Source organism: Mercenaria mercenaria, chromosome 3 (assembly GCF_021730395.1).
Source record: "Mercenaria mercenaria strain notata chromosome 3, MADL_Memer_1, whole genome shotgun sequence".
Classification (NCBI taxonomy): Eukaryota; Metazoa; Mollusca; class Bivalvia; order Venerida; family Veneridae; genus Mercenaria; species Mercenaria mercenaria.
Window position 1 is genome coordinate 59981592 of NC_069363.1, and position 26723 is coordinate 60008314.

The following is a 26723-nucleotide window of genomic DNA, read 5'->3' on the forward strand; positions in this document are numbered from 1 at the left end:
TCATTGTTCGTGACAGTTGTTTTCTGGTCTTGATTTACTTGTACAATGTTAAATTTCAGAAATACAGAGCTGCCATTGTTGTAATTTTGTTGCGAAATTCACAACTCTTGTCGTTCTACATAGCAAAGAATGAGAAATGATACTGGACCGACACCGTCAGTGTAAAGAATAATGCATGCATTCAGCACAAATGCATGCGAATTGTAATTCAAATATAAACTAATTAAATGCTTTCAATCACGTGACCTACTGAATGCTTTGGAGACAATAAATCAATCTAATGTGCTAATTTGATATGTAATAACGCATTGCTGTTTGTGCTGGAAGGATTAGAATAAAAAAATATTGAAATAGATTCTTGGGAACAACGTTCTTTCTCAGCAAGAAAAAGCTTAATGTGATCAGAAAGTACCAAGAGATATATTGGAATAACATAAATTGTCAATAGATTAATGTTTATTACCTTGATTGCATTATGGATTTCTTTCACATCATATACAAGAGGGTCTTCGAGAAGTGCCAGAACAAGGTCTTGAAACCTACCATTGATCTCTGATTTGAGATCTTTTCTAAGATCCTGAATAAAAAAAGAAAAAAAGTGTCTGCCTCTCTAGCCGAGTCACACGTAAATTACTTTAATTGATAATGGTAAATGCAAATACAATTACAAAAATAAGATATTACGTTTTTACAAGCAAGGCTTTAAACATAAGACACTTGAGCATATGCTGTTACTTGTGTATGAAATGTAAAAGTAAAGGAAAATCGAATTATAGTCGTTAAAGATTGAAAAGAAAACTAAGCATCCAAATTACCTTTCCATACTGTTGTTTAAAAGCCATCTCTATCTCACCTATTTGATTAGATGTGTGGGTCGACATAACTTCTATTATTGCGTCCTCGTCTGTGCCTGCATTTGAAAATACACGGATGCGTATTAATTGATATATACATGTTTTCCTTTTCTATCATTCAAGTTTAACAATATTAAAAGGTGTTACATGTACACATCAACAAGGCGGTACATTCTCTTACCAAAGCCTTTCATAGCTTTTCTTAGCACAGCAGCTGCTCCTTCTGGATCAAAAGGGTCACGTGGAAACACCGTTCCCTGAAGTAAGAAAATATGAAGTTGTAGTATTTATATCTGTTAGAGATTACAAAGTAAAAGTATTTTATATATTAGCGAATACCTAGTAGAAGTATTCATATCAAAGCACACGCTGGATCATGTAACCTAGCTAAGGTGTTATGTAATTATGAAGTTGCTCGTCCTACAGGTTTACTAATAAGATATAAACATATGAGTTTATTGGACCTTTTCAATACACTTTTACTTATTAATCTTGACTGATCTGTACAGTTGTATGTGCAGACATATGAAAGGACAGGAAAGCCTAAATATTATTATAAAACATACATATCATATTCGATAAAACTAAACAAATGACCAAGACTTGGGACAATCATACCTATTTTACAAAGAAGATAATAATGATAATAATAATGATAATGGTGAAAATGATTATCATAATAATGATATAGCTCTTCATCATTAAACACCGCATCATCATCACCATCATTATCTGACATCAACACCAAAAAAGTAATAATAAAAATAATAATGCATTAAACTATTAATGAGCTAGCCCACCCACCAAGAACGTATCCAACATTGTATAGCACATTTTAGCTTTGCATCATTTGAAAGTATGTTAATCAATCATATTATGTGTGCTATGCTGCATGATTAACGATGTCAATATAAACACCTATGCAGACGACATTTCTCATTAATCAATATTATATTAAGATAAATATGAGTATTTCTATTGATGTTGCATGTAATATTTATAGGAAGTTACTTATCTTATGACCTTATAATGAGTAAGAAATGAGTAAAGTATCATTTGGTTTTAAAGCATCAACATTCCGTTGCATTTGGTGACAAAATGATCGAGTTATTTCATCAAATGATCAAATTACTTCATCTATGTACATATACTGTGTAAACATTCTCGAGTCTATAATTTCCTACGCATCAACAATTCATGTAGGACACATAAATAGTAATAAACACTGCCATTAACTTATTCATATATAAATGAAATTTTACCTGCGTTTCTTCGTAGTATTCACAGTACTCCGCCATTTTTTCATCTAATTACATTATTTATCCCCGGATGAAAATAATTATTTGCCCGTAGCAAATTTAACTTTCCTCATGAATGCGTATGCACCTCACTGGCGAAGTAACCTGCTAAATATGTTTTGTAATGTAACACGTTAATGACACTTAACTGTATCAAAAATAAGATGCAGTTTAACACTCAGTAGTAAATATTTAACAAAAGCGACAATCACTCACCTGAATTCAAAGCTCAAACAGATTAATAATTTTAGTGGTCGGCCAGGAACGTGTTAGCCAAATTATTACAAAAACTGACCCACAGATTCATAGGAGAAGATTTCCACTCCTTAAGAACCATGCCTTACCACGCAATGGGTAACGGACAGGTCGAGCGGTTTAATCAGACGTTACTAAAGATGCTGGGTACCCTAGAGGAGTATCAAAAGTCCGACTGGAGGGCGCATGTACCCACCCTTGTACATGCGTACAATGCAACCCATCATAAAAGTACGGGGTTTTCTCCGTATTTTCTAATGTTTGGGAGGCATCCTCGTTTAGTAGTTGATGCTTTTCTAGGGCTACCAGCTGATGATCTTTCAGATGCATCACAAACTGAGTACGTGAATAAGCTGTGCGACCGTCTGAAGCTTGCATATGACAAAGCCCGCCAAACTGCGAGGACTACAGGACTAGCCAATAAGTCGCTATATGATGAGAAGGCTCGAACTTCGGTCCTACATCCGGGAGATATTGTGCTTGTGCGCAATGTATCGATCAGAGGAAAACAGAGGTTGGCTGATCGTTGGGAGCAGCAACCATACGTAGTTGTGCGCAAGGTACACGATGACATTCCCGTGTACGAGGTCAGGAGGGAAGGAGCTCGGTATAAGAAATCTAGGATTCTACACCGAAATCTTCTCCTTCCCTTCATGTCCATTGCAGATGGCTACGATCCCGAAGACCACCTTCCTTCTGGTAACACTTCCGATGATGTGGAAGACAACATTGAACTTTTATCTGCAGCACCTACTGCAGCACCTACTTCGGAAGAGACCAACAGTGCGTTTCCTTCCCACACACCAGTAGAAGATCGGCAGAAATATGTAATTCCTGGAAGAAGGACTCGGCGTGATGTACTGAGATCAGAAACACCAGCGGAAACAGCTTCAACACCATCTAAGCGACCGAATAGGAAAAGACAGAAGCCTTATTGGATGAACAGAGGGGACTTTGTTACATATTAATCAGATGCAGCAGTGTGACTGACGATTGATATCTGTTTTTAGTTGTACCTTTTAGTCAGTAATGTTTTATTTCTGTTGACTACATGTATGTGTACACAATGAGTATATTTCACTTTTGTTAATGTTTAAAATGTCTAAGTATATGTATCTATATGTTCTTAGAACATATTACATTGTTATAAGTACAACCATAAGGTAGATACTTACCTTGGATAAATTGTGGATCAAGTATAAGTACTTACCTGTAATTGTAAAATGTGCATCTGCAAATGATTGTTGTATTATATTATTGCTACTTACCTGTTGGAAACTCAATGATATTTGAGCTCGATATCACTGATGTTTTTTCCAGCTACCACGTACACCATTGACATGATATTGTGTACTGTATTTAGCTAGATGTTTTAATAGTACATATACTTACCTATATAAGGTAAGTATGATTACTACATTACTTAAAACTTGTCAACTAGATCAAGGTAAGTATACAAGGTAAGTATAATTACTACATTACCTAAGCCTTGTGTTGCTACTAGTACTTGAGTGCTAATTAACTAATTACCGAAGGTAAGTATAATTATACTATATATTGTTTTTAATTATCACATACTTGTACACTTAAGATTTTTTTTCTTTCAGCTCTGGGAGTTAAATTTCGAGGACGACATTTCTTAAAGCAGGGGAAGTATGTCATAGGGCATGACAGTGTTGTTCTGAATTTAATTGTTTTACATCTTCTTAAATAAAATATAAAGCTTACTAAAATCGTTTTTGTTGTAATTAATTCGAGTACACCCCTTTTAAGATTCAGTGTAACAATTTTCACCCAAATATTCTTTACTATAAATCCGTATATATTTTCCATCCTATAACCCTATACTTGACATAATAAATTTCAGTTATCCTTGTCTACCCCGACCTGAATTGTACTAACCTTTAATCTATGTCTTTGTATTGTAATTCCAGAGCAAGTGTAAATGGCTTGATTGCACTTGCCTTCTTATTGTAAAGCATATGCATAGATTTTATATTATTGTAATAATTATTATCTAAGATAATCATTACTTTCTTTCAGGTTAGTACTTTTACTTCGTTAGTTACAGAACTTATTTATAAGTGTATTAGTTTTTATGACTTTGATGTAAATTGTTCTAAAATTAGTATTTCTTGTAATATTGTTAGGACATCAAGTGTACATGTATATTTGGAATTTCAATGTATTGTATAAATGAAAATGCTTGATTGCACTTGCCTTCTTATTGTAAAGCATATGCATAAATTTTATATTATTGTAATAAATATTATCTAAGATAATCATTACTTTGTTTCAGTGATTGTTCTGGGAACAAACATAAGTGATCCCAGGTGTGTAGCACCCAAAGAACCCACATCTACCAGAAAAATATAAATATTTGGCAGAAGGGTTGAGCTAGCCTTCGGGCACGACAAGGAAAGTCCTTCGTCAAGTATCATAAAGAAAACTAGCTTTACGCCGGCAGCCAGTTTTTTTCAATCAATCCAGATTTCTTTACAACTATAATGGAAGGTCATCCAAGGGGCAATTATATGAAATCATTTCAAAATGGACCAGTGATTTTGAAAGATATTACCTCAGAATGTTTTAATATGTTTAGCTCTGGCTGTCATCTTTTGGGCTACTTTAGGAACATTTCATTGTAATATTTCAAAAAATAATTCCTAAAAGCAGCCCAATGGTGGAGAAGGAAACGTTGACTTCCGGTGACCATGCTTTTAACATATCAAAATAATTAGATCCATCTTGGCAAAGGATCACCGACAAAATGTTAGCCTGGAACTATTTTAAAATCAGACAAGCAGTTTCTGATAAGAAGGGATTTAAAGCTTCCACAATAAACATATAGGGAAAAGTGGCTACGTCACTGCTGGCCATGTTTTAATAATAAATCAAAATACTGTAAGGAAGCAGTCACCTAAAATCTTTGTCGACCAAGTTATTGCAAATATTTCAATATGCAGCCATAAACTGACCACATGTGACTTGAAATAATACAATATTTTCAACAAGTCCCTTTTCTACATCTTGAAATCTTATAAAACTTATTACTAGACCTACGAAGTTTCCTTTGTAAATTTAAAGAACTAGCTTTGAGGTTGTGCTGGCAGAACTCGTTAGCAAATATATTCTGTGCATTCTGGGAACGAGGCTGCACTTGTGTGCATTCTGGGAACGAGGCTGCACTTGGTGCATCTGTTTGAGGCGAGGGTTATCTAGATAGTTGTCATTATAATGAAATCAAATGAGAAGAATGTCTTTTAGCAATAACAATAATATGGTGGCATATTAGTGTCACAGGTTATTCAACTTACTTTTGTGTTAATTATCTAGATAGGCACTCAATATCTATGATATTTATCTGGGTATCTAGTTATATTTACATGAAATATTTCCAAGCAAGATAAATAAAATAACATGAATTGCGTCCATCCCAAAACTGCCACCACTTATCTACTTATCTAAGATAATTAAGTGACTAACTTGTTCAGATGTCGCGAAAACTTAACTATATAACATGTTAATATAACAAGTTAAGTTAATTGTCAGAAAATCTTAATTATCTGTTTAACTAGTTAGATTGACGAACAATACCTCATAGATTTTTTTCAGGAATTAGACCAGCTAAAAATGAAGATATACTTGCATTACATATAAAGGTATTGCAAAAAGTGACCTAGAGGCATACTAAAAATATTTAATTATTTGGGCACACAAATGATCAGTCTATGCAGGCATATTAAAGCTTTACATGAGTTATTGGACCGAAAGGTGTTTTGAAAACCAATATAGTAGATACAATTTGGTGATGAATTAACGTTTCGCAATCAATCCGGCATTGATCCCGGCATATAGAAAAAGAAGTACATATACGTACATGTAACATAACATTACACAAATACCAATATCATCTGATTAAACATCTGATGTGTCGCAAATTGATAATGAAACAGATGTGTAATCATGTTGTATATCATCTTTGGAATGAAACTTTACATATAGGGAAAGCGAACAAGGGCACTTGTGGCAATATGTTTTGGACGAATTAAAATAATCTGAGTATATCTGGTAGAGGGTAACCCTGTAGTTTCTCACAAGATAATTATAAACTTCCCACTTCATATTTAAATTATAGGGAAAAGTGACCATACCCCTTGCCGATCAGGGGAGGTAACTAGAGTCACGAATTGGGACTAGGTTTATTTATACTGATACTGACTACGGTCAAAACTGTTATAGTTATTGAAATGCATGTACCAAATATTGCTTTAGAAATTTTAGTCCTTAAAACGCGAAAATATAATTTTGAGGGTTATAGTTAACGAAGCGTAACTTTCTTACCATTGACTCTTTTTTTCTGCATATATGATTCTTTGAAAATCAAAAGTGTCAACGTTATCAGCGACTTTGTTTAGCTTTTCTCGTATGGTTGAACACTACTGAAATATATATAATTCAGTGGTGTTCAACCATACGGGAAAAGCTAAACAAAGTCGCTGTTACGTAATATTTCCATTTAGGAATAAATAGGCGGCTTTCGCATGCACTTGAAACATAACACAACCGTTTATTTCTAGCCTACATGGAAAATTCATATCTAACTTTTGCAGTTCCGTTTAGATTTTTTCTGAATAAATCTTGTTTAAGCTAAAGCTCTCTAAAAAGAAATATTCAGCTAACAATTGATAAACCTCGAGGACACGAAGCACGCAAAGTCAGCAATATTTCCTATATTCTGGACAGACAAGAAATGGCACAAAGAAGCCGCCATACTGTCAAGAGTTCTTTTCACAAGTTCAAAGCCACATTTACATGAATTTCATTAAAAATTCTTTTTGTGCTCATGCCACTTAAACTTTCTGCTCTTTATATATATATACTTACAATGTTGGCAAATACTTACAGTGGCAATGACAATTTGACAATGGCATTGTCATTGACTTTTGAAATAAATGCAAAACAAGAATTACGCTTTACTCTATTGTGTGTGATCAGGTGCTACTGCTTGCTTAGTCCTATTTGTATGATGTTAATTAAATACTGTAAGTTATGTCTTGCGTAAAAATGCTAATCACGGGTATAGCTGGTTTAATATTTAGGTACCTGTCACGAACTGGCGCTGTTTTATACAATGAAATACAACGTAATGTAATTTATGAGTCAGAGCGAGAAAAATATAATATTGATTACCTGTTTCTTCATGCATAACAACTTCGTGAAAATTTCGTTTCCATTATCATTTTAAAACGGGTTTGTCTTGGTTTCAACTTAATAAATGTGGGGTGTATGTCGTATCACCGTGAACTTAATTACTGTTCACCCGAGTTGCTCTGCCAATGGAATACTCAATTTCGTATAGGGTCACTCTATTTCACATGCAGTTGTCACATCAACTGTATGTATCAAATTTAATTGTTAAATATTACGATTTAATAGACTACGCCTGGACTAACTGTAATACGGTTATAAGTTGAATACAGCAGTTTTAAGATATTAATAAAATCTGTAAAAAGATCCTTTGAAAGCAAAGAATGCAACTAAGAAGAATAATAGCAGACTCGGTTTGATTGAGTCTGTTCATGAGAGGTAATGAAATGTGTAACACCTCTCACGCCCCCTAGCACCGGCTTAAGCTGCTGTATTCAACTTATAACCTATATTTACTGTGAGGGGTGTTTGCCTTATCATCAATTTAATAAATGGACGAGGTTTATGTCAGTACTGCTGCTGTAGAAGCTACTACTGCTGCTGCTGCTGGTAATAATGTTGGTTATGTTGTAGTTGTAGGTGTTGTTGTTGTTGTTTTTGCTGCTGCTGCTGCTGCTGCTGCTACTGCTGCTGCTGCTGCTGCTACTACTGCTAATGTTTCTTCAATAAGAACCACACTCCTAGTAAAGAATTACTTTTATTTAACAGTCAAACGCCTTTAGCGATTTAGTATCAGTACTTTCCTAAAAAGTTAGGTTTCCATATCAAGGATGAGGTATTAAATACAATATGAAATATTGTACAAATTCTGAACTGTAATACCTCATTTACATATAAATAACGAATAAAGAGATAACTGCCGCTCAACGCCAAGACATGCGTTCGAGCTAAATTGGGGACGACCATGCCTTCAAAAATCACCAGTTCTGTTTTAATGAAAAGTGTTTCAAATAAGATTCAAGTTTTCATTGCACAGCCGAGCTTGAATAAATTAGGATAAATTAACTTAACAAGTGCATACCGATGTCAAAGCACATATTTTCATTTGTATAGTATAAAGCTATATAAACGAGATATGTAATTAGTCAGCTTCTCGCATTATTTGACACCGACTTGATACAATTTTGATACGAGCAACTAGGTAATAACATTCGCGAATCAGATATAATGGCTAAATTCACTCATTTATTATGAAAATTATTGTATTTCAAAATCTTGAGGGCACGTAATACACGGTGTATATGCATATCGGATCCCTCTGTGGTAAATGTGAAAACGGATCCCTCTCTGTCCGCGCACAGCACAAATTGCACCGCTTGAGAGGGATCCCGTGCATTAACGAAATCGAAAGTAGGGCGTTTTTAAAGAAATATGATGAAAATAACCACATAAAGTGTATTTACACGTAAGATGGGATCAAAGACTTCACATCTAATACCCCAGTCACACATACGGCGCGGATAGCTACGTCTAGCTACGGACAGAAACGTAGTAACCCGTATCGATCCGTACCTGAACCGTACCTCAGAGTAGTCATTCGTATTAATCCGTACCAAAACGTGGTCAAAACGTATTCAAAACTTATTCCAAACTTGCAAGTTTCTCCAACTTTTGAACATGCACAAAAGTTTGAGCGAAACGTTGCCATTTGAGCGTGACTTTAGGCCAACTTGGCTTAAACTTATTCATCCGTAGTTAAACGTGCTTAAACGTAGTTTTCAGTGCTGTTACGTACCTCGTCGTAGCTGAACGTAGTTATCCGAGGCTGCTCGTACTTAAGCATAGTTCAACGTAGTTTACCGCAGACCCGTCCGTGCGCTGGGCAAGTTGCAAAGCGCAGTAAAACGTAATTCAACGTAGTACCTCGTACCAATCCGTACTTATTCGCGTCCTGTATTGTTTTGTTTGTTTCCTGTTTAGCTACAGTCACGCATACGGATATGTCCGTGCGTTGAGGTACGGTGCGGATTGGATTAGTCTGTGGGTGTATAACTACGGAGCAGTACGTCTTAGTACGGGAAAAATGGTGAGAAACAGGAAACAAACAAAACAATACAGGACGCGAATAAGTACGGATAGGTACGAGGTACTACGTTGAATTACGTCTTACTGCGACTTGCAACTTGCCCAGCGCACGGACGGGTCTGCGGTAAACTACGTTGAATTATGCTTAAGTACGAGCAGCCTTGGATAACTAAGTTCAGCTACGGCGAGATACGTAACAGCACGGATAACTACGTTTAAGTACGTTTAACTACGGATGAATAAGTTTAAGCCAAGTTGGACTAAAGTCACGCTCATATGGCTATGGTTCGCTCAAACGTTTGTGCATGTTCAGAAGCTGGAGAAACTTGCAAGTTTGGAATAAGTTTTGAATACGTTTTGACCACGTTTTGGTACGGATTAATACGAATGACTACTCTGAGGTACGGCTCAGGTACGCATCGATACGGATTACTACGTTTCTGTCCGTAGCTAGACGTAGCTATCCGCGCCGTAAGTGTGACTGGGGTATAACTCATCATTTTTCTCGTACTAAGACGTACTGCTCCGTAGTTATACACCAACAGACTAATCCTATCCGCACCGTACCTCAACGCACGGACATATCCGTATGTGTGACTGTAGCTTAAGGTACTAGATATTTGCTATATTCAAGAAAAGTCGCATTAAAGTTTCATAAACATCGCACGATGTTCATCCAAGCCAGTACCCTCCGTCTACATTCCTTTGGACTTATGTCAACTGAGAAAACAAATGTAACGATAAAAAAGCAATGGCATATAGCTACGTCTTCCCGTGGTTCGTATGTTTTTTTATGCACAAAAATGTGTTCAGGACGAAAACTTCGATTTTCCAAGCTTACTGACGTTGGAGTTCATTGTTTACCAGAAAGAGTGTCCTGTGCGCGAACAGAGAGGGATCCGTTTTCTCATTTACCACAGAAAGGGATCCGATATGCATACACACCTTGTAATTGATGCAAGATTTTGAAAATACAGGGATCTCTACAAAACGTAAGGCATCGTTGTCATGTAATTACAAAAAAAAATGTATGAATTAAGTTAGCAGTGTTTGGGACAACAACAGCAGTAATACAATGCTGCTGCTAATAATAATAATAATATTTTTTAACATATTTCTTTTTTTAACTCTGAATAAGCTGGCCATTTAAAAAATAAAATGGAAATTAATTATAAAATGGAATTCATCTTCTTGTATATTGCAGTTCTGACATAAACGTTCATTTCAAGGAATTCAATTTCGTGCATAGCGACTTGTTTCTATTCTTAACGAGTAAGCAAATAATTGCAATTTACAGAGATATGTTTTCAGCTGAGCTGACAGAACATCTGAATATTTCATATACCCAAAAGAAGTTTTAATATTATCATATAACTGTTAGACTTTCTTTTGTCTGACTGTGACTTTTGAACAAAACAATCGATAATTCTTTGCTTAAACAAGACTCTTTAGGCTTTTCCCACACATATAAGAAAACACATATTTGCACATAACTCTTCCTTTTCAATATACGATTACTGGTCACTCTGTAACAAGTGAACGTGACATATTCTCCCGAGTGGTTAAGTTTGCTATGTAGAATTATTTTTCATGTGCTATTTTATATAGGGTCGGTGGTTCCCCCCAGATGTCCACGCATGCCCGAAACAATGCCCGGATGGCCAAGTAGGTCACGCGGGTCTTCCTCTACCATCCGGCATCAAAAACTGGAAAAGTCTCAATATTATCTAAACTGTGTCGTTGTGACTCTTACAACTTCTGCGCATAATAATATCAGTATAACTCAGTTATTTTATATGATCTAAATGTCATACACGCCAGAAATTTTAACCCATGTCCACCTCGGAGACCATGGTGAATGTATTAGCTCATAGTATTCGCTAAACTTATTCCGTCATTTGAAATCAATTAACCTAATGTTATGTCTAAGTAAAGTTACACACGAATAACTAATTAGCCTTAAGGAATGCGTATGCAATTTTATGCAACATGATTTGTTTTTAGATGTAATGCGGCACGTTAATTGTGAACTGTACCAAAAATATATGATTGGTTACGTCATCCTTACATTATCCGTCAAAAATGAAATAAATCAATGCACTGGAAGTCCTGCGGACAAAAAAAAGGAAACACCTAAAGCCGCTTTGGTGTCAAAATAGGCATCTGTGCTCAAGTAACACACTTCTCTATGAAAACTGCCGCGCAAATTGACTTGATCATTATATATTTTGTCGCTGGAAGCAAGATAGGTTTTCAGATACGGTATAATATTTAGTGATTCTCAAGTACAAACGAATTTCGATAGATTTTGTTTATTGTTGATGATGGATATTTAGTGCGCTCTTTAGCAAAATGAATAAGTAATACATGTATCGTTAACTTTCTGAATTTTGTGGTTGAAGATAATGACGCATTAGAACAATCTTCATTCATGTTCAAGGTAGTTAAGTAGTATACAGTACAAAGATACGTAAAACAATGGAGTTTCCGTAGTAACAGTGATAAAGCAATTCTATTCAAGGTCGGATTTGCACTGCAGAACAAATTAATTTATAAAATTGGAGAATGCCCGAGTGATGCACCTTCTGTGTAAACGAATAATTTATGTCACATAAAGTTTTGCAGTTCCTAGTTTTGAAAGATTCAGTTTTGATTATCACAAGCTTTTACATTTTGTTACAAGGATTCAGTAGGTACCATAGGTTATAACAGATATCAAATACTTTGATATCGTCGAAACGTAATAGCTATCCCTTTGTAATGATTTGCGACCATGGGTGGCATATGGATAGGTTATGACATCTACGCAATATCATACAAAAGGCCACACCAAATTAATTTCTTGGTCATCGGAATTTTCAAAAAAAAAACAAAAAAACATTAATTTTTTTTTTTTTTGATTTCACCTATTTTTGGATTGGAGCGGGCGAGGGGCGATTTGAAAAAAGAAAATAAAAATAACCTTGTCACAAGAATCAACAGGCAATGCCCAAACATACCAAAAAGGCTTGAAAATACAGAACCAGACATCCTTAAATATCGAAGGTATAATGACAAACTGATCCAAAAATATATGGCAGCCACTATACACCTGACTCCAAAACCGGGAGGCGATATATGGTAATATTTACAAGCAATGAGAGATGTACACAAGCTGAAGTGACAGCAGGCGGATACAAGAAAATCTGACAATTTAACCATATTTCTAGCGAATATAGTCCCGGATTCTTTATTATGCCTAGTGTATAGAACTAATTTTTTATCCTTGTTTGTACCCTAGGCAAACCAGTGCACTAGCCACATTAACAAGGTGTTTCTCCAGGGATTTTATCTCACTACATAAGAATAAGAAAGCTGCTACTTTCTTGTAGTGTAGAACAGAAAGCATTATATATATCAAGGGCTTGGTGCAAAACTATTGTAAGTGTATATAAATAAAGAACAAGATTCAATAGTTTTGGGCCAAGCCCCTCGATATGGAAACCTCACCAGTACATTAGGTACCCATGATTTATACATGTATATTATAATAAGTATATGTCAACTTTCAATGCAATTTCTTCCGATGCCAGGAAACCCATCATCCACTGATGGCCCTATTCACTTGTAAAGTCAATGACTAAATTTTGCAGTTTCTGTTGTTCTTTGTTTTAAAATCTAACATTGGCAGGTAAGGACAGACATACTTTTGATTCTGCAAGTCATAACAATAAATGCATTACCATGTTCATTTCTTTTTGATAAATAAATCTGATGATACCCATTAAACAAATAAAAAAAGCTCTATAAACACTAAACAGTAACATAATATTATTGTATTTCAACTGTACTTGAAATAATAATAAAAAAGTTAGCCTTTAATGTATGTTTTCTTGGATCAGTGGAGAGTTTGTATGTGCGTACCCGTTTTCCAACGAAAAATTGTGTTAATTTTACATAGCTGATAGAAGCAACATACCATTCCTTAAAATCAAAGTTATGTCAACAATACTTTATTTCTTACAAGTTATGAGGGTAAAACAGCGGGACAAGCATAAAATATTTTATGCCTCTGGCTCTACATTTGGAATAGGTGAATATGCGGATGTCAAAGGCTTGAACCCTTAATAAACTCAAAAGCATGTACATGTATTTTACAAATATCAGATTGTATTATACAAACACATGTATTAGTTCCATTGCCCTTACTATATTTGTCCTAAAATGTACAAACAGACTAGACACCAGACTTGTTCAATTTTTATCACATGTTATCACTCATTTCCGGTCTCATGTGAAGTATGCACATCATGGATTCATGGACTGGGCAGGTAAGAGAACTTAATTCTTCCCATCTGTACAAAAAGTATTGAAATTGCCGAAATTGAAATTCACTCGAATCCAATATAATTTTGATTGGCAATCTGATCAACATTTTGGAATGGACAAATCCTGAGGATATTCAGAAACTGTATTTGATTGAAGTCTATTTTACAACTATAATAAGAGATTTAGCAAAATTGGCAGTTTGTAAACATCACTTACTGCTTCTTGCTGAAGAACTAATGGGATAATGTGTAATCACAACAAATTTCTGATGACAGAATCGTATGTGTATTTTAAGCATCGCAGCAAAACTTTTGTCGTTATCTACGAAAGACCCGTGGTGACATTTCAACTTCATGAATTCACAATTTCTGCTTCCTGATTTCATGATTTCCACTTCATGAATTCACGATTTCACGATTTCCGTTTCATGAATTCACGATTTCACGAAAAAAACTTCACGATTTCTTGATTTCACGATTTCATGATTTCACGATTTCTTGATTTCACGATTTCCACTTCATGAATTCACGATTTCTGCTTCCTGAATTCACTATTTCCACTTCATGAATTCACGATTTCACGATTTCCACTTCATGAATTCACGATTTCCACTTCACGAACTCTCGATTTCACAATTTCCACTTCATGAATTCACGATTTCCACTTCACGAATTCACGATTTCCACTTCACGAATTCTCGATTTTACAATTTCCACTTCATGAATTCACTATTTCCACTTCACGAATTCACGATTTCCACTTCACGAATTCACTATTTCACAATAGTGAAATCGTGAATTCATGAAGTGGAAATTGTGAAATCGTGAATTCGTGAAGTGGAAATCGTGAATTCGTGAAGTGGAAATCGTGAAATCGTGAATTCTTGAAGTGGAAATTGTGAAATCGAGAATTCGTGAAGTGGAAATCGTGAATTCATGAAGTGGAAATCGTGAATTCATGAAGTGGAAATCGTGAATTCAGGAAGCAGAAATCGTGAATTCATGAAGTGGAAATCGTGAAATCAAGAAATCGTGAAGTTTTTTCGTGAAATCGTGAATTCATGAAGTGAAGATCGTGAAATCGTGAATTCATGAAGTGGAAATCGTGAATTCAGGAAGCAGAAATCGTAAAATCGTGAATTCATGAAGTGGAAATCGTGAAATCATGAAATCGTGAAATCAAGAAATCGTGAAGTTTTTCGTGAAATCGTGAATTCATGAAGTGGAAATCGTGAAATCAGGAAGCAGAAATCGTGAATTCGTGAATTCATGAAGTGGAAATCGTGAAATCATGAAGCAGAAATCGTGAAATAATGAAGCTGAAATGTCACCACGGGCCTTTCGTACTTATCACCAATTTATTACATTTCTATCTGGATCTTACAAAATAAAGCCAGAGTAGAACTAGAATAATGTCCCCACATAATGCGCCATTCTTTATGGTCATATTCAGATAAGTTTGTGCATCTGAACAATTTAAAATTCCTTCATTCAAAATGTGTATGAGGAATTGAACACGCCCAAGTTCTTCACTATGGCCTACTTTGTGAAATTAAGGAAGAGGTGATCATTCTAGAAAGAATACCCACAGAAAAACAAATCCATTGCTTATGGTCATCTTCAAGGCAAGATCCATCATCTATGAAACTTTCAAGCAAATCCTTTGAACAGTGTTTGAGGAGCAAAATATCCAAGGGCTATAACTGGGATAAAAATAAACACACAAGATTGTTCTCTCTATTCTATATAGTAAAAATATCAAAGGGCTATAACTGGGGTAAAAATAATAATAGCAAAAGTTCATTCCTTTATGACATCTGCAGCTTGAAGCAAGTCAGGCTAACAGTGTGGGAGGAGTTAGACACACAAGATTTCGGGACGTACGGATAGCAGGAACGTAATATGGCCCCCACATAAATGTAGAGGCATAACAAGCTGTTTTGGGGTTTTTAAGATACTATACAGTATCACAATATATTCAACTTTCAACCAACATAAGATTTGAGCCGCACCATGAGAAAACCAACATACAGCGTTTGCGACCAGCATGGATCCAGTCCAGCCTGCGCATCCGCGCAGTCTGGTCAGGATCAATGCTGTTCGCTAACGATTTCTCCAATTGCAATAGGCTTTGAAAGCGAACAGCAATGGATCCTGACCAGACTGCGCGGTTGCTGGTCTGGATCCATGCTAGTCGCAAACGCACTATGTTGGTTTTTCTCATGGTGCAGCTCACAATTTTATCTATTAAGGTAGTGAACCCGTAATGACAGTTGGAAATTTCCGTTCGGATACAAATTCTCCTAATTTTCTGATGGCCAAAGGATTCCGAAATCGCACACGGAGGATACATAATCGGGGAATTACCAACTGCTATTACGGGTATGCTACTTTAGATATCTTTGAATCTTAGCACGGTAATATGATATTCACCTATCATCACTGATTTTGATCTCCAGCTCGCATACATCTACGAGGGCTGTTCAAAAATAATGTAGACTTTGTCTCTAGCTTTTATATACTTTAATTCGCAATCTTTCTACTAATTTCACTGGAAATTTGACGTGATTATGATCATACAGTCAGAGGTTATGCCGCCTCGAAAACGGTCACTTACAAGAAAGGTGATCGTATTTCAACGACGTTAAAGACGTCGTGATTTCATCGAGATGCTTTCACAAAGGGTTGCATTGATTTATATTTGTTCATTTCTTTTATTTGTTTTTACTAACAACAATATCTAAGTCATAATAAGACGCTTGGTTCGAATAATGACAACAGTATGCCAAGCGTGTAAGACAGGGTGCGCACCGTGAGTACTTGGTTTTATAATATGAGCAAGTTAAAGTAACAAGGCTTATGTAAATTCACACATCGTAGTACAACAGCTTACTATACACATTATTAACAACGGTATTATTTACTTATTAGTAGAGTCACAGTTAGTACGTTTTCAGTGAATTATCGAAATATTAGGGGTGAAATATATCTGGCATTTTTCACAGTGAAAAATATCAAATATATTTTTCATTGGTAAGTAACTAAAATATGATTAAATTTAGTCAAAACATGAACAGAAATATAAAAAAAGTGTTTGTTTTACATGAAGGATCAAAATATCTTTCACTCATGAACACTTTATCTTACATTTTTATTCGTGGCTATGCCACTCATGAAAAGATTGCATATGCAATCTTACACTGAAACAAAGAAATATATTTTATATTCAAACATATCAAAATAAAACATCTAGTCCCTTTTTATCTTCTTCTTCCTCCTCCTCTCCTTCTTAATCTTTCATTATCTTTGTAATCTTTCCCCATTTTCAAACGAATTTTCTTTTTTAACTTAACTCCTATCTAACTCTGGCTGATAGACAGTTTCTTCATTTTCATCGCAGCACTTAGGTTTGTCTCTTTACACAAAGCAAGCAGCAATTTCCGGTAATCTCCGCTCGTGTCATCTTTTATGAAATTCTCCAAAGGTTTACCGTACGCTTTTAAAAATTCATATTTGATTTGCTCCAGATCCAACTGCAAGAAGAACAAGCAATAATTTTGTGTTAGAAAACACTAAATGAGTTAAATGAGTCAACCAATTCAGAAGCGCTTATAAGTTTTCACCATTTCTCTGAATTGCAGATATATTTGAAAGATCATCATGCATTCATGATTTACTATCGTGTATATTATTTTATTAAGAATTACCTCTCTCCTTGTTACCACAATTCGTATTAGATCACTGTCCTTTGATCCTATACCTTTCATACTTTTATACAATCTTTCAGCGAAATAAGCTTGTGTATTGCGCATAATACGCACTGAAAATGAAAAAAGAAAATAAAGACAATATAGCACTCCATATGGAAAAAGGGGTAGGTACAAAGGTATACAAATACATATCGACTGCGCACATGTAGACATTCATACAAAAAAAGCAATAGTTACAACTTAGAAAACAAGAGCTGTCGGAGGACAGCAACGCTCGACTATTCAACAGCCTTGTCAATTGAATGAATACAAAAGTTGAAAAAGGGGCATAACTTTGTAAAATGCAAAGTAGAGGTATTGAACCTCTGTACTGCATGTCATATCATGACAGTGAACAAGTGTGTGAAGTTTCAATCCTTTCCAATTTGTGGATACTGAGATACCAGCTTACATACAAAAACTTAACAAAAAACTGCTAAGTCAAAGGGGCATAATTTTGTAAAAATGCCAAGTAGAGTTATGGGACCTTCACAGTGCATGTTAGATCATGACAGTGAACATGTGTGTGAAGTTTCAATCCATTCCAATTAGTGGATATTGAGATATCAGATTACATACAAAAAATTAACCAAAAACTGCTAAGTCGAAAAAGGGGCATAATTTTGAAAAAAAAGAGAGTAGAGTTATGGGACTTGCTTAGTGCATGTCAGATCATGATAGTGAACAAGTATGTGAAGTTTCAATCCATTCCCATTAGTAAGTACTGAGATACCAGCTTACATACAAAACCTTAACCAAAAATTTCTAAGTCGAAAAAGGGGCATAATTTTGAAAAAAAAGAGAGTAGAGTTATGGGACTTGCTTAGTGCATGTCAGATCATGATAGTGAACAAGTATGTGAAGTTTCAATCCATTCCCATTAGTAAGTACTGAGATACCAGCTTACATACAAAACCTTAACCAAAAATTTCTAAGTCGAAAAAGGGGCATAATTTTGTAAAAAAGCAAAATAGAGTTATGGAACCTGTGCAATGTAGATCAGTTCATCACAGTGAATAAGTGTGTGAAGTTTCAATCCATTCCCACAAGTGGTTACTGTGTTACCAGCTTACATACAAAACCTTAACCAAAAATTTCTAAGTCGAAAAAGGGGCATAATTTTGTAAAAAAGCAAAATAGAGTTATGGAACCTGTGCAATGTAAGTCAGTTTGTCACAGTGAATAAGTGTGTGAAGTTTCAATCCATTCCCACAAGTGGTTACTGAGATACCAGCTTACATACAAAACCTTAACCAAAATCGGGACGCGGACGCGGACGCAGACGCCGACGCCGACGCCGACGCCGACGCCGACGCATGGGCGAGTGCAATAGCTCACTATTCTATGAATAGTCGAGCTAAAAATGCATTAACAATAACTTGAAATAAACAAACATATATGAAGATGTAACGCAGTAGGGTACCACCTTAGAACCATCTATTATCATATATTAAGCCAATTGTGACTCATGGTTACGTTCTATATTTCCAAAGGATCTTTTCAAAGATTTGATTTTACGAGAGGAATTCAGAAAATTTTGAGACTAATACGCTTCTGCAGAAACTATTACAGGTACAAACACGATTTCTTCATGGACTTCGAATGGGACATTGAAAATTTCAACACAACTGATTCTGTTATAGCTGAGTTACATACGTTTTAACACACCATACTCGTAAATACTGATGTTATTGTATCGTAAGTATGGAGGCTTCAGGTAGGAAGGAAGGAAATGAGGTCCTAAATAAAAATGCGTTGTTCTCTGAATACATTGTATACCAACCAAGAAGATTCTGCAAGATTTTAAAACTATTTGCGGTGATCCTTCCCCCATCTAAAGCCAGTGTTTATAGGTGGGAAAGGGTATTTGATAAGCTAGAATCTGGAGTCTATGATCTATCTCGTGAAGGGTGCCCTAAAACGTCAGCATCCTCTCATAACATTGCTTCTGTAGCAGCCATTGTGGCAGAAGACTCGAGATATACAATTTCTCAGATAGTTGCATCAGTGGGCATTTCATCGGTAAGTGTTCGTGAAATTCTGACTAAACACTTGAAATTATCGAAAGAGTGTACAAGGTGGGTGCCCCATCTTTTGACCAAAGAGCGAAAATTCAAAAGGGTGCAATGTTCCAAAAATCTTTAAAAATCTAACAAATGCACATGATAGGCCATACAATGAACTTCTCAGAAGGGATGCGAAATGTGTATATTATTTCAAACCTCAAAGGCGGATAAACAACCAAACGTGGCTTAGGTAAGGGCAATAACGACCAGTTTTCGCAAAAGGAACTCTAAGCTGCAAACGGATTCTTTAAACATTTTTTTTCAATTCCAAAGGCTCTGTTGTACAAATACCCAGTGCACCCGGCAGATCTATTACTGAAATGTTTTACAGGGACAAGGCTCTGAATCGGTTAGAAAACATTACGTTAAACATCGCCCACAAATTGGTTACGGGGCATCTGCCCCATTCATGACAACGAATCTGTACACCAGAGCAATATTGCACAGCAGTATTTACAGATTAACAAAACAAGCAGGTCAAGCAAATGCCGCACCTTCCATAAGTCCCTGTGACATTTTTTTTTCTTTCTTTTGCTGAAAAAATGCTGACTGGGCGTCGCTACTATTCCAAAAGTGTCTGCATAGTATAACCAAAGGCAGGCTACTCTGCGGCCGGATTGAAAAGTGTGCTTCTGTTAAAGGGGTTTGCTGTAAGCAATATCCTTAAATGCAGGTTTTTCTATATTTTTAATGGACAGTCCCAAAATTTTCTGATCCCCCTGTATTATATGTTACTTGTTTATCCGGTTTTACAAACAACTGGATTTACATTTATTTATCTATTTATTTATTTAGTGAATAGCTTAGGAATGACACTATTTCGACAACCCTTACATTTACTGCCTAATTTAATAATGTTTTCCGCTTAATTAAAGAAACAAACTTAATGAGGATATCATACAGAATAGATAGCGAACTTTTTTAAATATCTAAAAATCGTTAATTCTCTGTATCTAAATATTTCCTCATTTCAGCTCAGATTCTTGAAGGTTTCCTTACTTTTAGCAGGACAAGTGCCTTACTTTGATATGATTTTATACATGACAACTGAACGATTGTAAATGCAAAAGGTCAATGCAATCCCAAAAAGGCGCAATTTGCTACATTTTGCATGTACTGTATTCTGTCAGAGATTACCATTACCTATGGCTACAAGACCATCCTGTAACGCTCCACTTGTTTCTTTCTTAATCACCTCTTCGATATCTTTTCCGTAAATAGATTTGTATGCATTGAATGTTGCCAATAGCTGTAAACTGTTGCGAGTGCAAAATACTCGATTGAAAGTTGACTCATCCGTGCCTACTTTGTCAGCCCCTGCCTTAAAAAGAACATTCTCAACTTTTGTACTGGTAACACATGTATTTAAATAAAATTAGTAATGATTTGTAAAACTTCATACATTCAATGAATTAAACAATGACAACGTAGGGGCCTACTCAATGTTTTATTATTTTTTTAAACTTTCTTTCGAGAGAGGGAGTAGGTACTAAGAACTGAAATAGAGAAACACAATAAAATGAATACTAATTGAGCAGGAACAATGAAGAATTTTTTTTTCTTTCTTTAGGATGTATTCTAATATGAACACGCTTACGCTAGAATGACGTCACGTTAACGTGCGGTGACGTCAATGTTTTTGTTGCGATCAAGAAAGAGGGCTACTATATTTTATCTACTGTTTCAGATAAAGGGCATATTAGAATCGAAATAACTTATAGCAAAATCGTGTTTTAACACTATTTATACTGTAATGTAATACCTAGGTTTATAATTTTCTATTTTGGTATTTCTTTCGGATAATTAAGATTTTAACTGTACATTTCAAAAGTCAGACAAAACTTGTCAACTCTGCAGTAGCTTCGGGGTGTAAAACATCCGTGAATTAATTACTAAGTTTACGGAAGTGAAATAATGTGTCTGCTGTGTTTTCCTGTATAATCCTTTATAAACTCAGTATACTCTGTGATCAGGGGAGGCTGCCCAAGTGGCGGGCTAAGGGACTTGTTCCCGCTCTCAAGAGCTGAAACTTAATAAGCTTTGTTAAGAGCTAGTTTGAAATATATTTATAATTAAGAAATGTTGTTAAATAGATCAGTAAACAGAACTGTTTTAAAAGACTTATTGAATATTGGTTATATTCATGAAATTAGACTGAACATTTATAAGTTACTGTGCATTGCTCTTCGTAGAAAATAAATGTTAGAACTGTTGTAATGCGTTGTGTTCAAGACACGCTTCAGGTACACAGACCAAGTGTTACATTACAATACATTCGGGTGGTAATACGTCGTACAAATAATTCACTCGGGCTGCGCCCTCGTGAAATTATTACGCCCGACGTATTACCGCCCATCGTGTATAAATAGTGTTAAAACACTCATTTGCTAGAAGTTATTTCTTAAATCAGGAGAGAGCTAGAAAGGGTGATAGTATATACTGGGTAGTAGGAAACAATTTGCAGTAAAAATGTGGAGAATTTGACCCAAGTGGCTGAAGTTGGAGAGCCAGCCCCTTAAACAACATATGTCTGCCCCTTTCCACGAGCAATCCGCGAGTGAAGTATTGTTGGGATACAGGCAGCAGTTTGTGGTGATATTGAAAACCTGGCTACAAAACTGTAACGAAACACTATTTAAATATTTGACCACAGTATCCTTAAACTTTAAGATTCACTACCCAAATCAAACGACGTTTGTTCTTTATCCTTCTTTGTGTAAAATTTGATGATAAAGGAAGCTGTTTAGAAGATAAAGTGAACCTGGAAAACGTATCGTAAATTTTTCGCCTGAAAGTAACCGCGATGCCGATACCTATGCCAGCATGTGTACAATAGCTCTCCAAGTATATTTTCGACAAAATCGAACTATACGCCAGGAATTTATATCAAATGTATTTACTGTTAACATTAGAGGCAGTCTCAAAATAAGTGCGAAATTTACAAAATTATTTCAATTAAACATTGGTATAACAATGAAAACGGTTTAAGAGACCATCAGAAATGCCTCATTCTTATACATAAGCAGCAGTTATAATTAATGAAGAATACCTCGAAAAGCTCTTTTGCTTCCTTTATTGCCAGATCCTCGTCAACGTCATCGCTCTCGTCTCTGTGTGCAGCCAACACGGACACAAGTAAACGTCGGAAGTGTCCGCTTGTGTCTTTCATAATGTCCTTTTCGAGGTCAGATTTGAATTCTGTAATACAACAGATTTATTTTCAATTCAGAAAACGTAACACTACAAGTCTTAACAGTACAAATTTTATTTATGAAAACTATTTCCATTCATTGTAGATACAGTATCTGTAGCAGTTTTGAATATATCAAATATTTCAGTTATTGTGCAGCAACTATTTTAGTCTCTAGGTCATTGTGACTTTGAGCTTTGAGGTACTGACCCCCAAAACAGTAAGGGTCATTTACTGATCTCAAGAAATCATTTTATCACGTGCGACGACTGTAGGCCAAAGCAAATTATTTTTGTTATTCAGCGGGAACTATTTCAGTCTCTATGTCAATGTGATCACGACCTTTGACCTACTGATCAACAAAACAAAAGGACTCATCTACTGCCCACACGCAATTATCCCATGACATTTGACTACTGTAGGCCCTAGCATTCTCTACTGATTGATTGGAAACGTTATGGTATGTGATTTCAAGTTAAATATATTATGGTTTGCTGTGTAAGTACCAGTAAACAATATATGATAAGCCAAATTCCTAATTTTACTATTCATTTAAAGATATTGTATATATGATAGATAAATGTGAACACAGCAAAATCGTTCCTCATATTGTAACAAGAGTGCCAGAATGTCACAATATACGTCCGTCACAGCTAATTAGCGAACAGCACCTGTATTTGCAGATGGAATGTGTGGTTGTTCAGTAGTTACTGTAATTCTTTTGTTTTTCTAAGTCCACAAAAAACTCCTTACCAGGTAGAGATACCTTAAAATACACCTAAAATTTGAAAGTAACATCAATGTTGTAGCACAGAAAAGTGGTCTTGATTTTTCCCTACGGTCAATTATAAAAAAAATTACAATATAAGTTATTTATAGTAACAACTAAGGGAAGTTAATCTTTAAAAAAAAAATTGTAAGTCCACACAAAAATCCTTACCAGGTAGAGATAGGTCAAAATACACCTCAAAACTGGATGTAACATGCATGTTGTACTACAGAAAAGTGGTCTCGAAGGGACCTGCGCATGACACTCCGTCTCATGATGGTGTACAATTGTGCCAAGTTACATCAAAATCCCTCTATGCATGAAGAAGAAATGCTCCGGACAAAGTAATTCTTGTGCCTGACCTTTGGTCTCTAAGTGTGACCTTGACCTTAGTAATAGGAGTCTGGTTCTTGCGCATGACACTCCGTCTCGTAGTGGTGAACTTTTGTGCCAAATTATATCAAAATCCCTCCATGCATGAAGAAGAAATGTTCTGGACAAAGTTTTCATTCTTGTATCCTTTGACCTCTAAGTGTGACCTTGACCTTAGACCTAGGGACCTGGTTCTTGCGCATGACACTCCATCTCATGATGGTTAACAATTGTGCCAAGTTACATCAAAATCCCTCCATGCATGAAGAAGATATGCTCCGGACAAAGTCATTCTTGTGTCTGACCTTTGGTCTCTAAGTGTGACCTTGACCTTAGTACTAGGGACCTGGTTCTTGCGCATGACACTCCGTCTCGTGGTGGTGAACTTTTGTGCCAAGTTATATCAAAATCCCTCCATGCATGAAAAAGAAATGTTCCGGACAAAGTTTTCATTCTTGTATCCTTTGACCTCTAAGTGTGACCTTGACCTTAGACCTAGGGACCTGATTCTTGCGCACGACACTCCATCTCATGATGGTGAACAATTGTGCCAAGTTTCATCAAAATCCCTCCATGCATGAAGAAGATATGCTCCGGACAAAGTCTGTGGACGCCGCCCGCCCACCAGGGGCGTTCCCATAATACGTCCCGTTTTTCAAACGGGCGTATAAAAAGCTTGCTTTTTATAGCCACGCCGACAGACAGACGGACGGACGGACGGACTACAGACGGAAAGAGATAACAAAAAACTCACAAGATAAGAACTGATTCCTCAATAACTTGAAAAAAGATTATTGTCCTTGCATAATTAGCTTCCGCTCATTATTTTCTATCATGATCTTTTTTTAATTTCTTCTGACGTTTCTCTTAATGTTTTCTCTGGACAAATAAAAACACAAAAGGAGCGATGATTTTAAAAGTATTTTAAATAATATTGTATTGTTTACTTCTTGTCATTGATATATATTTACACTGAGAGAAATAGTACCAAAATGGATGATAATTTGAAAATCATTCTATTAAAAGTCATTTTTCTTGTGAACTGTTTATTAATACCTATCAATATTTCAACTTTGATTGACATTTTTCAGTATTTTTGATTTAAGGAAAAATCAAGAGCATCAAAACAGAGTTATGGTTCTTCTGCTCTGTACTCCCTCTTATTTGAATATATTTATTTTCTTGAATAAAGATTCAATGATTCATCACTTTTTAGATTCGTGTTTCGGACAAGGCAAATCTAACAGGAGTTATTATAATCAGTATGTAAGTGATATCGAGTAACAATCAAATTAAAATCATCTCCTCAATAACGCTACGCATGTACGGGAAGATCGAGATTTTAATCAGATTGTATCGAGTAAATAACGTTCCTGATTATCGCTACTTCAGTAAGACAGATCAACTTGCGCTTCTTTAATTAAAGATAAAAAAAGACTACAACTGTTTTAATCGTTACTTAAATAGATTAACCGTTATCTGAAAATGCACCACCCTCTGAGCGTAAGTGCCATGATGTGTCGGCACACTGGTATAACCGCCGGATGTAAGGTGGTTGAACAGTTTCATTGATAAACTTACGTTTCTTGTATTCTTCTTTTAGTCCTTCTATTTCTTCATTATCACTTGTCAATAATATTTCCAACAGTACTTTCTCGTCTGTCCCTAGACCCTGCAGTACAATGTCATATTTCTTTTAATTGCACCTCTTTGGCTGGAATATGGAATACATTTGAATACCTTTCGCTGGCCACTTGTTTTGCCGGTGTGATAATTACTTCATGCAGTGAGTTAAAATTTGAAATAATTTACTATTTCGTATTTCAAATTCAATCTTAACAGTCAAATACATGTGTATCAATCAAATTCAATAAAACCTTTCAAATACTCTCGATCATTTCCCGAATAGCTAAAACTGTCACAATTTGCACACATTCTAGTCATAGTACCTATAGGGAATCTGGTGCGATAATTTCACTTTTGTCATTAATCCGTACCTTTTTGCTTAATGTTGATGTTTGTGAGGGGAGAATCAAATCAAACAAGAGTGCAAGAATGTCACAATATACGCCCGTCACAGCAAATTTCTTTACTCTAGCACCTGTATTTGCAAATGGAATTTTAATTTTGTGGTTGTTTAGTAATAACTAAGTGTTTTGTTTTTCTAAGTCCACAAAAAAACTCCTTACCAGGTAGAGATACCTTAAAATACACCTAAAATTGGAAAGTAACACTATGTTGTACCACAGAAAAGTGGTCTTGGTTTTTCCCTACGGTCAATTATAAAAAAGTTACAATATAAGTTATTTATAGTAACAACTAAGGGAAGTTAATCTTAAAAAAAAAAAAAAAAAAAAAAAAAATTGTAAGTCCACACAAAAATCTTAAAATCTTTACCAGGTAGAGACTGGTCAAAATACACCTCAAAATTGGATGTAGCATGCATGTTGTACTACAGAAAAGTGGTCTCGAGTTTTCCCTACGACTAGTAATGAAAAAGTTACTTTCTGTATTCTTGTATCTGACCTTTGGCCTCTAAGTGTGACCTTGACCTTAGACCTAGAGACCTGGTTCTTGCGCATGACACTCCGCCTCATGGTGGTGAACATTTGTGCCAAGTTATATCA

The 26723-nt window shown here is 35.6% G+C and overlaps 1 protein-coding gene across 1 annotated transcript in view; it reads right to left on the reverse strand.

Moving 5' to 3' along the window:
* LOC123524607 (annexin A6-like) overlaps positions 1-26723 on the reverse strand; it is a 42851-nt gene that overhangs the window by 9003 nt on the left and 7125 nt on the right. The window contains exons 5-13 of the mRNA XM_053539725.1: positions 25678-25768; positions 22815-22963; positions 20909-21086; positions 17658-17770; positions 17315-17483; positions 13330-13337; positions 1036-1111; positions 816-910; positions 464-577 (exon numbers count right to left, since the gene is read on the reverse strand). Coding sequence (XP_053395700.1) covers positions 464-577; positions 816-910; positions 1036-1111; positions 13330-13337; positions 17315-17483; positions 17658-17770; positions 20909-21086; positions 22815-22963; positions 25678-25768 — 993 coding nt within the window. The remainder of the gene's footprint in view (positions 1-463; positions 578-815; positions 911-1035; positions 1112-13329; positions 13338-17314; positions 17484-17657; positions 17771-20908; positions 21087-22814; positions 22964-25677; positions 25769-26723) is intronic.